The 12,568-nt window shown below is 54.9% G+C and overlaps 2 protein-coding genes across 2 annotated transcripts; both read right to left on the bottom strand.

The window, feature by feature from the left end:
• Window positions 1-221: 221 nt before the first annotated feature.
• DNASE2 (deoxyribonuclease 2, lysosomal) lies at window positions 222-2,856 on the bottom strand. Its single transcript, XM_082455009.1, has 6 exons — window positions 2,434-2,856; window positions 2,136-2,316; window positions 1,966-2,044; window positions 1,479-1,643; window positions 1,193-1,387; window positions 222-776 (listed from the first exon to the last, which is right to left on the bottom strand). Exons 1-6 carry the CDS (start codon window positions 2,526-2,528, stop codon window positions 436-438), a joined length of 1,056 nt encoding a protein of 351 aa, XP_082311135.1. The 5' UTR covers window positions 2,529-2,856; the 3' UTR covers window positions 222-435.
• A 976-nt stretch (window positions 2,857-3,832) lies between these two features.
• KLF1 (KLF transcription factor 1) lies at window positions 3,833-12,503 on the bottom strand. Its single transcript, XM_082454996.1, has 4 exons — window positions 12,318-12,503; window positions 7,169-7,374; window positions 5,670-6,510; window positions 3,833-4,481 (listed from the first exon to the last, which is right to left on the bottom strand). Exons 1-4 carry the CDS (start codon window positions 12,349-12,351, stop codon window positions 4,306-4,308), a joined length of 1,257 nt encoding a protein of 418 aa, XP_082311122.1. The 5' UTR covers window positions 12,352-12,503; the 3' UTR covers window positions 3,833-4,305.
• Window positions 12,504-12,568: the final 65 nt, after the last annotated feature.

The raw sequence follows: 12,568 nt of genomic DNA, 5'->3' as shown, positions 1-12,568 counted from the left end.
GCAAGGCAGGACATCATGTTTCCTCCCCCCTGCCTATGTGCTTGTTGAGGGGTGGAACTCCAGTCCTGGTTACCATAAAGAGGGGAGGTGAGTCTTGGTTGGCCCTTCCTTGTGGTCCCACTTTGTGTCTCACCTATGTGCCAGCTGCCCCCAGACCCTCAGCAAACTGCAGTGCTGTTCTGAGTCCCAGTGCCCACCTGAAGAAAAGATTAACAGCCTCATTTACCAATTTCTTTTTATTCCTCGACAATCCTGAGTAAGGTGTTATGATTCCCATTTTGCAGATGAGTAGATTGAGTCACAGAGAGGTTAAGGCACATGATCAAGGCCAAACAAATAGGAAGAGACTAAATAGATTCAAACTGAAGTCCAAACTGGCCCCTGAGCCTTAGCTCTTATATGCTCTGCTGGGCTTCCTAGAGAGAAGGCCCTGTTCTACTTTCCACAGGGCTCCCATGCCTTCACCAGAGGCTGGAAGGCCTTCCAGAGGGTGGGCAGCTGGGCACACAGTGTGCCCCCACCCCGGTGCTCCTCTCTTTTGTTCCGATTCATGTCACCCACACAGGCCCAGGGCCTTTCTGGGGCTACACACCACTTGGAATGGTCTTCTGTGGCATTGAAGGTTGGCCCAGCTAGCCCAGGGAAGGCTATCTGGGTCACATCCAGTACGTGCTGGACGCCAGAGCAGTTGGAGGGCAGGATGCCAGGAGATCTTTGCCAGAACTGGACCTGTAGGTCACTGCCAAGGGCTTCCACCAACCAGCCAGAGTACAGGTCTGCAGAAGATGGAAAGAGGACATGGACAGGGTCAGGATCACTGCTAGGGATTCCCTAGGCCACTTCCCCTCTCTGAGCTGTTTCCTCAGTTATCAATTCCTGGCAATCTGGGGAATTATAACATTAAGACTAATAGCCCTTACTAAATGCTTTATATGCATCATGTCACTCGACAGTCCTTTAAAGTTGATACCATTATTCCCATTTTTCAGAAAGGTAAGTTGAGGCTCTGGTTAAATCATGTATCACACAGCCAGAAACCAATATTTGAACACAGGTATATTTGTTGTTTACCTCTCATGTGATTATGACTCCAAGGTATTCTAGTCCCTAACCATGACCTGCCCTCAGCCATGGACACACCAGACACCCCCTCTGCAGAAAAAGTTCTCCAACTGTCAACCTCAAGGCTCACCATCTCCAAAGTTTCCAAATTTGGCAAAGCTCTGGAACATGTGTCCTTTGTTTGATGTGAGTGTTATGCTGCTGTTCCATGGTCCCTGGCGCACATGATGGCCCTTGACTACCTCCTCCAGGTGGAATTTCTGGGCGAAGTCCCCTTCCAGCCTATGGTCATACACGAGGGGGTAGGTGTAGGTCAGCTGTCTGCCTGGAGGGCAAGGGGAGAAGAAAATGAGTGACTGTTCCAAGATTCTAGCCTGGGAATCAGGGACTCACCCTGCCTCCCTGTCTCCACTCACTGATATTCAGGAACTGGGTGAGAGGAAAAGATACACAGATCAGGGTCTGCCCATAGTTCTGGGCACTAGGAGGCCAGCTGTACGCAGCAGAGGAGGCAGGTGGAGGGAAGTTCGGAACGCTGTGGATCAACCAGAAGCCCCCTTCTTGGTCCAGGAGCAGCACACCTGAACCAGAAATTGGAGATCAGGGGGACTGCTTGAGGCATCCCAACAAGCACACGTGCAACCCAGGAACACTCAGTCTGTAGGGGGCCTGGACCACAGGACCAGTGGGCAGTGGGCAGTGTCAGGACCACTGCTGAGCTCAGTTTCCACAGCCATCGATTATCTTAGTCCAGAGGAAGGACAATGTTGATTTAAAATAAGGAAACAGATGGCTAGGGCCTGACAGAGCAGCCCACCCTCACCCCCCTGGCAACTTATGGGTTAGCTGGGGGAAATGCACAGGGAAACCAGAACTCTTCCCCAGTCCCCAGTCTGGCCTCACCTTTCGTGTGCCCACGGCTGGAAGAGTCCTGAGACCCGCTGGATTGAGGCGGTTGGTCATTGTAGAGTAGAAAGGCGAGCTGGGGAAGATGGACAGGGGCAACTTGAAGGTTCCCACAAGTCGGGCCCACCCTAGAGTCCCACCCCAGGTTCTGCCGGGGGCGTCTTCACCTGGCTGGTAGTGTTTCGGTACAGCGGCAGCAGGCTGCGGCCCACGGCCCCCGTGGGGCTGCTGATGAGCCCCGCACCGTCGCGCCAGCCCCCTGAGTCTTCATCTAAGTACTTGTACCGCAGCCCTCTCTGCGCCGCATCTCCGGGCCCGCTGTGGGCCGGCAGCTTGTAGACGACGAACCTGGAGGTTAGGAAAAGGACAGAATAGAGGAAGAAGAGAAGGAACCCCAGTCTTCACCTAGGAACGCAGCAATCCCCAGTGCGGCCCTGGAGGGATAGTCGGCTCCCGCGCACTCACCAGTCCACAGGCTGCCCCGAGTCCCCGTAGCAGGTCAGGGTCCCTACAGGGACCCAGAGCAGCGCGGCCAATAGCAGCAAGCTCAGCGCGGCCATGAGCTCAGAGCGCTAGCTGGGGTCTAGAAATCTGTGTCGGGACCGCAAGGCGCGGGGTCACGAGCTGGGCCAGACCCGGCCTCTGGTGACTTTCACTTCCCCAAACCCGCCGGGGAACCCAGGCCCAGACATCACGAGGATGCAGACTCCGCCCGCGAGGTGAGAAGCAGAGGTTTGAATAGGTAGTCAAGGATCCTCCAGGGGGCTCGGCTTTCTTCGGGGCAGTCGCTCCCTGCAGGCTCCGCCGCCGACCCGGCCAGCCTGGGGCCTCCTCCTGCTTCCGGCAGACTAGTCCCTGATAGGCTCCATCCTCTGGCTCGGCCCAGACATGGCGTCTCATGGCCAGGTGGTTTCCAGTGTCCGGCCTCCGGCTCTACTCCTGGCCAATCACAGCCCACGTCCCTCCAGTAGGCCCTGCCTCCGTCTCTTTCAGTTCTGGCTAATCCCAATCAACACTCTTTCACTGAACCTCGCTCCTCCCCTGGCTTCTCCGACAGAGGCAAATTTGGATTTTTTTTTTTCTTTCCTGCTTTACAGCCTGAGGTCCAACTCTCGTGACTTTTGCTCCCTTAAAGGGCGCTTGCCCTCCTGGTCCTCCCCCTTTTCATTCTGCATGTTCCCCCCACCCCCCCGCCACCGCCGCTGAGCTAGCCAAGGGGTCACTTTGGATGATGACAGGGTGAAGGATGACGGGGCTCTGGGACCCAGCTGAGGATTTTTTTTTTTTTTTTTTGGCTGCGTTGGGTTTTCGTTGCTGCGCGTGGGCTTTACTCTAGTTGCGGTGAGCGGGGGCTACTCTTCGTTGCCGAGCGCGGGCTTCTCATTGCGATGGCTTTTCGTTGCGGGGCACCTGCTCTAGGCGTGCGGGCTTCAATAGTTGCAGCACGCAGGCTCGGTAGTTGTGGCTCGCGGGCTCTAGAGCGCAGGCTCAGTAGCTGTGGCCCTTGGGCTTAGTTGCTCCGCGGCATGTGGGATCGTCCCCGACCAGGGCTCGAACCCGTGTGCCCTGCATTGGCAGGCAGATTCTTAATCACTGTGCCACTAGGGAAGACCCCGGGCTGAGGATTCTTAAGTGGAGGAAGATGGTCCCTGTGAATGTCCCTGGGTTTCGAGGCAGGAGGCAGGGACAATGTAGCCTGACCTTGGGGTGGGGGAAGGACGGGCTGCAAGTGCCTGAGGAGGGTTGCCCAGTTTTAGGAGAGGAGGGTGTGAGTGTGTGTATAGCTCCCCAATATCACCTCTGGGGTTAAGCTTCCTCCCAACTTCCACACCCAAAACCCACAAATTCAGACCAACACTGAAGCTTTATCTGGGAGGAGCATTTTTACGAGACCCATAACCATTCACATCAATGCCAGCCACTATGTGGAGCTTCAGGAGTCACAGTGTGAAGCCTTCTTCTAGAACCAGCGTCTCTGGGAAGCCTCACCCCACAACGCCTCTGTTGTCTAGGGCCACCTGTGAGCTGGTCTGATGGTCCAGCTCTCTGAGGGTCTGTCTCTTTGTCAGAAGTATCTAAGTATCCACCTGAGTCCGTTTATTTTGAGGCCTATCTCGCTCGGTCTACATGACCGTGTGTGACTGTGGCTCCCTGTGGCCAAGGACATGTGGGAACTTCTGCTGGAGGCTCCCCCAGGTCTGTCTATGGGCCAGTCCTTGGTGGATCTGTGGGACCAAGAGTCCGGACGAGGGTTCATCCGAGGGAAAACCACCGTGCCTGGGTCCGTTCTTGTTCTAACCCCAGTCCCCAGAAAAGGTCCAAGTGCCGGGGCGGGGCTCACAGATGACGCTTCATGTGCAAGGCCAGATGATCCGAGCGCGAAAAAGCACGCGAACAGAGCTGGCAGCGGAAGGGACGCTGACCGGTGTGCTTTCGGTAGTGACGGGTCAGCTCGTCGGAGCGCGCGAACCTCCAGCCACAGCCATCCCACGTGCAGGCGTATGGCTTCTCCCCTGGGGGGACGAGGAAGCCTTGAGAGCCACTGTCCCCCACACCTGGTCCCAGAGTCCTCCCTCCTAGCCTTGGCCGGGACTAGGGTGAGGCAAGTGAGGCGCGTAGGTCGTGAAATTTAAGGAGACACTCTCGGGAAGGGTCTGAATCTGCACCCAGGGCCGGCCTCTGCTACCCCGACCCTTCTTCTTCTGTTCCTGCTGGCGCCAGGCCCCTTTTCATTTCCTGGTCACAAGTCGCACCCTCTACACTACTAGCCCTACTTCCTGTGCCCGGTACCCTGCCCCTGCGTCCTAATGCCATCACAATCTTTGTCCTTTGGCACTGCGCCTATGTCCCAGCCCCTCCTTTGCACCAGGGGACCCTCACTCAAGCTGCTGCCCAATCCTGCCCCTGGCCTTGGCCCTTGAGCCCCGAAATCCACCTGGTATTCCAGGCCCTGTCCCCAGTGAGTATGCTCTCCCCCTGCTAGACCTGGCCCCTCCTCCCTGCGTTCCTGGACGCGTCTGTACACGTGGCCCCATCCTCTGTGCGGACCCCTATGCATAGGCCTCATTCCTCCTCCACCCCGCCTCTGTTCCACGTCCCCTCCCCTGTCTTTGGCTCCTTGGGACCCGGCTTCTCCTCCTATGCCTACCCTCCTGTATTTCCCAGCCATTTCCCTTTGCTCTCCAGGACCGGCCTCTGCGTCCGGGCCCCTGAAACTAACTCTCCTGAGCTCCAGCACGCCCCCTACAGTCTAACCAAGCAACCCACTCTTTATACTCCTGGCTACCGCCCCAGAACACCTAACTCCGCTCCCGCTTGACCCAAACCTGAACCCTGGGTCTTTGGCCGCCCCTGGTATTTCGAGCTGTCCTCTCCCCGCAGTCCCTCCTGTAGCCCCGGCCCCTACACAGCTTGCCTGGCTTTCTGCTCTTCGGCCCGTCCCTGGCCCAGGTCTTAGCCCTCGGTTCCCTGAAATGCTTCCCAGGTTTTCCATGTCCTCTCTCCGTCCCCACATGCCTTCCGCACTACTTCCCATCCGGCTCCTGATATTCCAGACTCGTCCCCAGCTCCTTCTGCCCAGCCTTTTTCACCGAGACTTTGCTTTAGCCCCGCCCCTTGCTCCGGGTTTCCAGCTCCTCTGCAGCTCTTGGCTCCCAAGGTCCCCCCCAGCCCCGCCCCTGCACCGGGCCCCGCCCCCTCACCTGTGTGCGTGCGTAGATGCGCCTTCAGGTGAGAGCTCTTGGTGTAGCTCTTGCCGCAGCCCGGGTGCGTGCACGTGTGCGCAGCCTGCCTCTTGCGCGCCCACGATCGCCTGCTGCGCTTGGATGGCGCGGCCTCCGCGGTCCCTCCTGGGTCTCCTGTGGTCCCCCCGAGTCCTGCACCCGTCGTCCCGGGCCCTAGACAACTCAGGAAGGAGTGGGGCGTGGCGGGACCGGGCGCCGGAGCCTGGAGCCCGCGGAAGAGCTGGAAGTGCCCTTGGTACTGCGGCATCGGGTACAGCGCAGGGTACCCGGACAGCAGCCCGTAGGGGGCTCCCGGCGCTGCAGGCACTGAAAGCCCCGTACGGGGGAAGTAGCTGCCGGAGGAACCCGCACCCGGTCCCGGGTACATCGGCTGCAGCGGCAGCGCCTTGGGCTCGGGGGCTGGAATCAGGGCTGGGCCCACGAAGGCATCGGGAGCCGGGGTTCGTGGGGCCGGGCGCGCCCAGCCCGGGTGGTCCTCGGGACCCAAGAGCCCAGCCACCAGCCCCGGGCTGCCCGCGTACGCGCCCAGAGTCTCGGGCGGCAGTGGGAATTGCACCCCGGAACCTTCGCCAGGCGCCAGAGCGCAAGTCTGGGGGACGCAGGTCTGGGGCACGCTGCCCGGCTCTGGGCACGGAAAGTTGGTGAGTAGGAGATCCAGGTCCCAGGGGGTAGCCGCGTCCCTCTCATCGTCTTCGTCCTCCCCGGGCGTGTCCTCCAACTCAGGCCTCACGTGGAGGGGTGGCCCTGTGGGGTCGGGGGGGCCTGGGCCCAAGTCCTGCACCTCTTCAGAGCGCCACCACTGTGGGAGGGAGCCGGTAGCACGAAGCTTCAGTGGACACCAGGGTATCCTGCCCGGAGACGGTGGGGGCCGGATGCCCTGATGGGGGCAGACTGGCTAGGGGCTCAATAAAGGGGTCTTGTTTGCTTGTCTGTCATGTCAGTCTGTCCCTCACATTGTCCTTCCCCCCCTCCCCCCACCACCTCAGCTCCAGAGACAGAGGTCTATCTGTCAGGCTGGAGACAGGAGATAAGGCTTACATTATCTGGAGCCACACTCAGGCAAGGGGGAAGGGGTGGCAGAGCCAAGAATGGAAGGCTGGGGGAGGCTCAGCCTTGCCTCAGTTTCCCCCAAGAATCTTCCTCTTCTTCCCTGTCCCCCAACAAGATTAATCCCAAGATTAATTCCTGGATGTCCCCTAGACACATCTGCCATTTCCCTCTGATATCTATCTGGGGGTGTCTCACTGAGCCTAGATCCCTGAGTTGTTCAGTTCCCAGCCTCAGTTTTCTATGACAGAAATAGGCCCTTAGACCAAGTTCAGACCCCTGGCCTGCACTGAGGACACCCAGCGCTGACCAGGTCTCTGAATTCCAAGGCAAGATTCAGACCTGATCCCCCAGCTCTGTGGCCTGGGCCCGGAACCCCTGGCAGCCCATCTAGACCCCACTGGCCCCACCTTGAGGAAGTCTTCCTGTGTGTCCGAGAAGGGGCCCAGGGTGGTCAGCGTGCTGATGGAGGGCAAGGCGGTCTCCGCTGCAGCCATGGCTGGCTGGTGCCCACCCTGGGGCTCAGGCCTCCTGTCCTTTGGCGGCCTCGTGGGCTCTGAGCCTCTGACGGCCCCTGGAGGGCTCCTCTCTGCTCTCAGCTGATTGGCTGCAGCCCCTGATAAGGGGCAGGCAAAGGCGGGGGTCACCGTTTCTGGGGGAACAGACTTTGCCTAGGCCTGTTTGGGGCTGAGCCATAAAGAATGATCCTGTATCCAAAGCCAATCAGATGTTCAGGGGCTGGGGGTTCAGGGGCTGGGGGTTCAGGGGTTGGGCAAAGTGAGGCACTGGGTTCCCAAAGAAGGAGAAACTTGGAGCCTGTTCTCAGTTACCTTCCTGGAGAAGGGGTGACAGGCAGAATGGGGATTCTGGGAAGGAGCTTCAAGACCCCCTTGCCCCTGACCAGGACCTTACAACTCTCCCCTTCCCCATAAACAGCAGCAGCTGTGCTGATGGCGGGACTTGGCATGAACTCCCTGCCAAGCCAAGCATTATCAGACTCCCCAGACGTTGGAGGCTGCTATCAGGTGGGGGCCCAGAACAGCCAAGGCTCTGTCCCTGGTGAGTGGGAGGGCTGGGGGCTGGGGATTAACTTGGTTTTAAATTTCCTGGGTAGTGAGCGTCCAGGGTCTGAGCCCAGTGGCAGGAGAGGCCCCTGCCAGTCAGCCGTCACTGTCTACCATGGACACCCCCCACCCCAGGCGGCGTTGCAGGGAGAGTAGCTGCATGGAGGCTGAGGCTGGTGCAACTAGAGCTGCTCCCGCGTGATGGGGGCTGGGAAGGAGGAGGTGGCTCCCTCTGCTGCGTGGCATGGGAACGTTGGATCGGGCCATGGGAAACACCTGACCTGCAGGAGACCTGGCTGCTTCTTGATTTCTACCCCACATGGGGGAGGGAATCTGAGGTTCTGCACCAGAGACTGTGGTGCCAAGGGAGTCCAGGTGGTTGACACAGACACACATCACAGACACATAGTTCATAGTCTCACACACACACACACACACACACACACACACACTATGCAATTACATAATGACACAAATCTCCTGGTCCCTAAGTCACACACCCCATATAGTCCCTGCACAAATACTTGCGTGTCTGTGTGTCACAAAGACCATGCACAGACATACAATTCTCAGGCACAAAAAACAACCATCCACTACGTTGGTTACATGATGTTATAGTCACACAATCCCTCAGACATAGAATTCATAATCAGGGGCTGACAATCATACACAGTTACCCAAATCACACACAGTCACACACACGATTTAGTCACAACCGAACAGACACATGGAGGATCCTGGATATATTGTCACAGAACTGTAGAAGATGCAGTCACACAATCCCATCAAACACAGACGAAGCCTGAGACACAAAAGTGTAAAACACATCCACACAACCATTCATAAACGCACTTTTTTTTTTAAATTAATTAATTTACTTTTGGCTGCATTGGGTCTTCGTTGTGTTGCACGGGCTTCTCATTGCAGTGGCTTCTCTTGTTGTGGAGCTCGGGCTCTAGGCTCGAGGGCTTTAGTAGTTGTGGCTCTCGGGCTCTAGAGCACAGGCTCAGTTGTAGCACACGGGCTTAGTTGCTCCCCGGCATGTGGGATCTTCCTGGACCAGGGCTCGAACCCGTGTCCCCCGCATTGGCAGGCAGATTCTTAACCACTGCGCCACCTGGGAAGCCCCATAAACACACTTTTGATGTAGTCAGGCACACAGTTATACATCAGGCACAGACACGATCACAGACTACAACCTTACATAGTCACAGCCACCTGTCTCTGATACTGTATATAATTAGTCACACAACTGAACTACTAATGCCCAACCATAGGGGGCGCACCCAAACACAACCACACTAACATGAAATCAGACACCCTGATAGTGAAAGGCATACAACCTCACCCAGACGGAGGCACATCACCAGAGTTGGTGCACCATAAATGCATCACACAAAAAGACAAAAAATTATCATGTGCAACAAGGGTGGGGGGAGCAAAAAAGTAATGTAAAAACCAGCTCGACAAACCTACTAGGATGGCTATTAACAACAACAAAAAAAGGAAAATAACAAGGGTTGGTGAGGATGCAGAGAAATTGGAACCATCGTACACTGCTGGTGGGAATGCCAAGTGGTGCAGCTACTGTGGAAGATGATTCTTCAATAAGTTAAACATAGAGTTACCATATGACCCAGCAATTTCACTCCTAGGTATATACCTAAGGGAACTGAAAACATGTACTGGATCAAGTACTTGTACACTAATGTACACTAATGTCCACCTTTCAGTCGCCAAAAGGTGGAAACAACCCAAATGTCCATTAACAGATGGATAAACAAAATGTGGTCCATCTATACAAAGGAATATTATTCAGCTATAAAAAGTAATGAAGTTCTAATATATGTTACAACATGGATGAACCTCAAAAACATGTTATGTAAAAGAATCCAGTTACAAAATGTCACATATTATATGATTCCACTTGTATGAAATATCCAGAATAGGCAAATCCACAGAGACAGAAAGATTAGTGGTTGCCAGGGGATGGGGGGAGGAGGAAATGGGGAGTGACTGCTTAATGGGTATAAGGTCTCCTTTCAGGGGTGATGGAAGTGTTCTGGAACTAGATAGAGGTGGTGGTTGCACAACATTGTGAATATACTAAAAGCCAGTGAACTGTACACTTTATTTTTTTTTATTTTTTTATTTTTTAAAATTATTTATTTATTTATTATTTATTATTTTTGGCTGTGTTGGGTCTTCGTTTCTGTGCAAGGGCTTTCTCTAGTTGAGGCAAGTGGGGGCCACTCTTCATCGCGGTGCGCGGGCCTCTCACTGTCGCGGCCTCTCCCGTTGCGGAGCACAGGCTCCAGACGCGCAGGCTCAGTAGTTGTGGCTCACGGGCCCAGTTGCTCCATGGCATGTGGGATCTTCCCAGACCAGGGCTCAAACCCGTGTCCCCTGCATTGGCAGGCAGATTCTCAACCACTGCGCCACTAGGGAAGCCCGAACTATACACTTTAAATGGTTCATTTTAGGGAATTTCCTGGCGGTCCAGTGGTTAGGACTCGGCACTTTCACTGCTGTGGCTGGGGTTCAGTCCCTGGTCGGGGAACCAAGATCCTGCAAGCCACACGGCACAGCCGAAAAAAAAAAAGTTCATTTTATGTTATGTGAATTTCACTTCAATCAAACAAAATGGTTGAAATTAGAGTGGTTTCCTGGAGAGGAAAGCAGAGTGTCTCTTGGGGAGACATCTCCTTGATTTAGGATAAAGCACTAACAGGCATGTTTGGCTCTGAAAGGTGAGGCAAGAGGATGAGGGTCAGGGGGAGGGTTGGGCATCTGGCTGGGAGATAAGGCCTCTGGGAGCAGGTAGCCAGTACGGATGGCAGACTTCCCTGGGTGGCAAGGCCTGAGCCTCAATTTAGGTTTCCTAATGTGTATGCCGTCATCATCCTCTACACCCCCCTACAGAGAACTCCAATATCCACAACAACTCCAGGACAGGGAGCTTTGGTGAAAGGAAGGGATGGAAGGAGGGAGGCCATTGGTTCCTGGTGGAGGGAGGTGTCCAGAAGAATTAGAGTTATGCAGAATCCCAGACAATTCAGGGTGGTGATGGACTCCCTACTAAGTGAGGAGGAGAGTTCAAATCATTTTATTTAGATATTAAGGGAAAGAAGGGCCCAGAAAGTGGAAGAGTCTGGACACACCCAGGCCTCAGGCACTTGGGGATATGCAGGCTAGTGATCACCTTCAGACACAATCTCACAGTTACTCCCATCATAGTCAGAGACAATGTGTGAGACAGAGCATTCTACACACACAACTACCCAGACTGTCTATGTGGGAAGAGGTGTTCCTGGGTGGGCAGGGAGAGGTCTGTCCTGGGAAGCAGGAGGCCTGGATCCCAGTCCTGGTCCCTGCTCTGCACGTGGTCCATTGTGACCTTGAGCAAGATCAATCTGCTTTCTGAGCCTTACTTTCCCCAACTGGGAAATGGACAGGGTCATGGTAGATGAGTGACTTTCAGATACAGAGATGGTCAAGCATGATACATCCAGATTCGAAAGCACACCTCACAAGTGCTCATAAAAGTGATCTCGGTGAGCATAGCCATTCACTCAGCTATATACTCAAGCTCACAACCACACACAACACATAGACCAAATCACACTGACACATATAGTTATATACAATCGCCCAGACATACATAAAAATATCTAGTCATATTCTCACAAAGATAACAGCCACATCTACAGAGAAAGCCATCAAAACAGAGTCATGGGGCTTCTCTGGTGGCTCAGTGGTTAAGAATCTGCCTGCCAATGCAGGGGACAGGGTTCGAGCCCTGGTCCGGGAAGATCCCACATGCCGCGGAGCAACTAAGCCCGTGCGCCACAACTACTGAGCCTGTGCTCTAGAGCCCGTGAGTCACAACTACTGAGCCTGCGTGCCACAACTACTGAAGCCCACGCGCCTAGAGCCTGTGCTCTGCAACAAGAGAAGCCACCGCAATGAGAAAACCGCGCACCGTAACGAAGAGTAGCCCCCGCTTGCCGCAGCTAGAAAAAAGCCCTCACGCAGTAATGAAGACCCAACGCAGCCAAAAATAAATAAATAAAATAAAATAAAATAAAAAATTTTAAAAAATCAGTAGCCCTGAAAAAATTATAAAAAAAAGAGTCATGCACACAGTACCACAAAAACACACGATCACACAGAATACCATTACACGAGCTTACGATTAGACAAGAAACCACAAAGACATTCAGCCACACACAGTCACAGTTACACAGGCACACAACCACCCATAGTCAACAGCCCCAAAACGTCACAGAAACAGTCAGCCCCATTCACATATAGATACACAGTCACTCAGGCTCAATCAACCGCACAGAATCACAAAGCACAGGGAATCACACCAAGTCACACAGTCACATGTGGCTAGCAAGCTTCCTGAGACAGACTGGCAGACAGCTTGGGCTGAGATCGCTCACCAGAGCCCACCTCCTCCTCTCACACAGAGTACCCCATTAAAGGAGACCTTGAGGTCTGGTCTCCTGGGTACTAGGACTCATTTTTCTCGTGCCTCAGTTGCCTACTTTAACTCCAGACTCTGCCCTCGCCCCCTACCACCAGGAGTGGGCCGAGCTCCCTCCTAGGGCCAATCAGAGCAGGAATACAGCTGGCCAATCGAGTTGGCGCACTCGCCTTCCGCCCCTTCTCTGTTCCGCCCCTTAAAGGGGTCAAGGTGCCTCGGCTTGGGCGCGCCTGCTTACGCCTGCAAGGCTGCCG

The sequence above is a fragment of the Balaenoptera physalus genome, assembly GCF_965194825.1.
Source record: "Balaenoptera physalus genome assembly, chromosome: 3".
Classification (NCBI taxonomy): Eukaryota; Metazoa; Chordata; class Mammalia; order Artiodactyla; family Balaenopteridae; genus Balaenoptera; species Balaenoptera physalus.
This window is presented reverse-complemented; position numbering and strand designations above follow the sequence as displayed.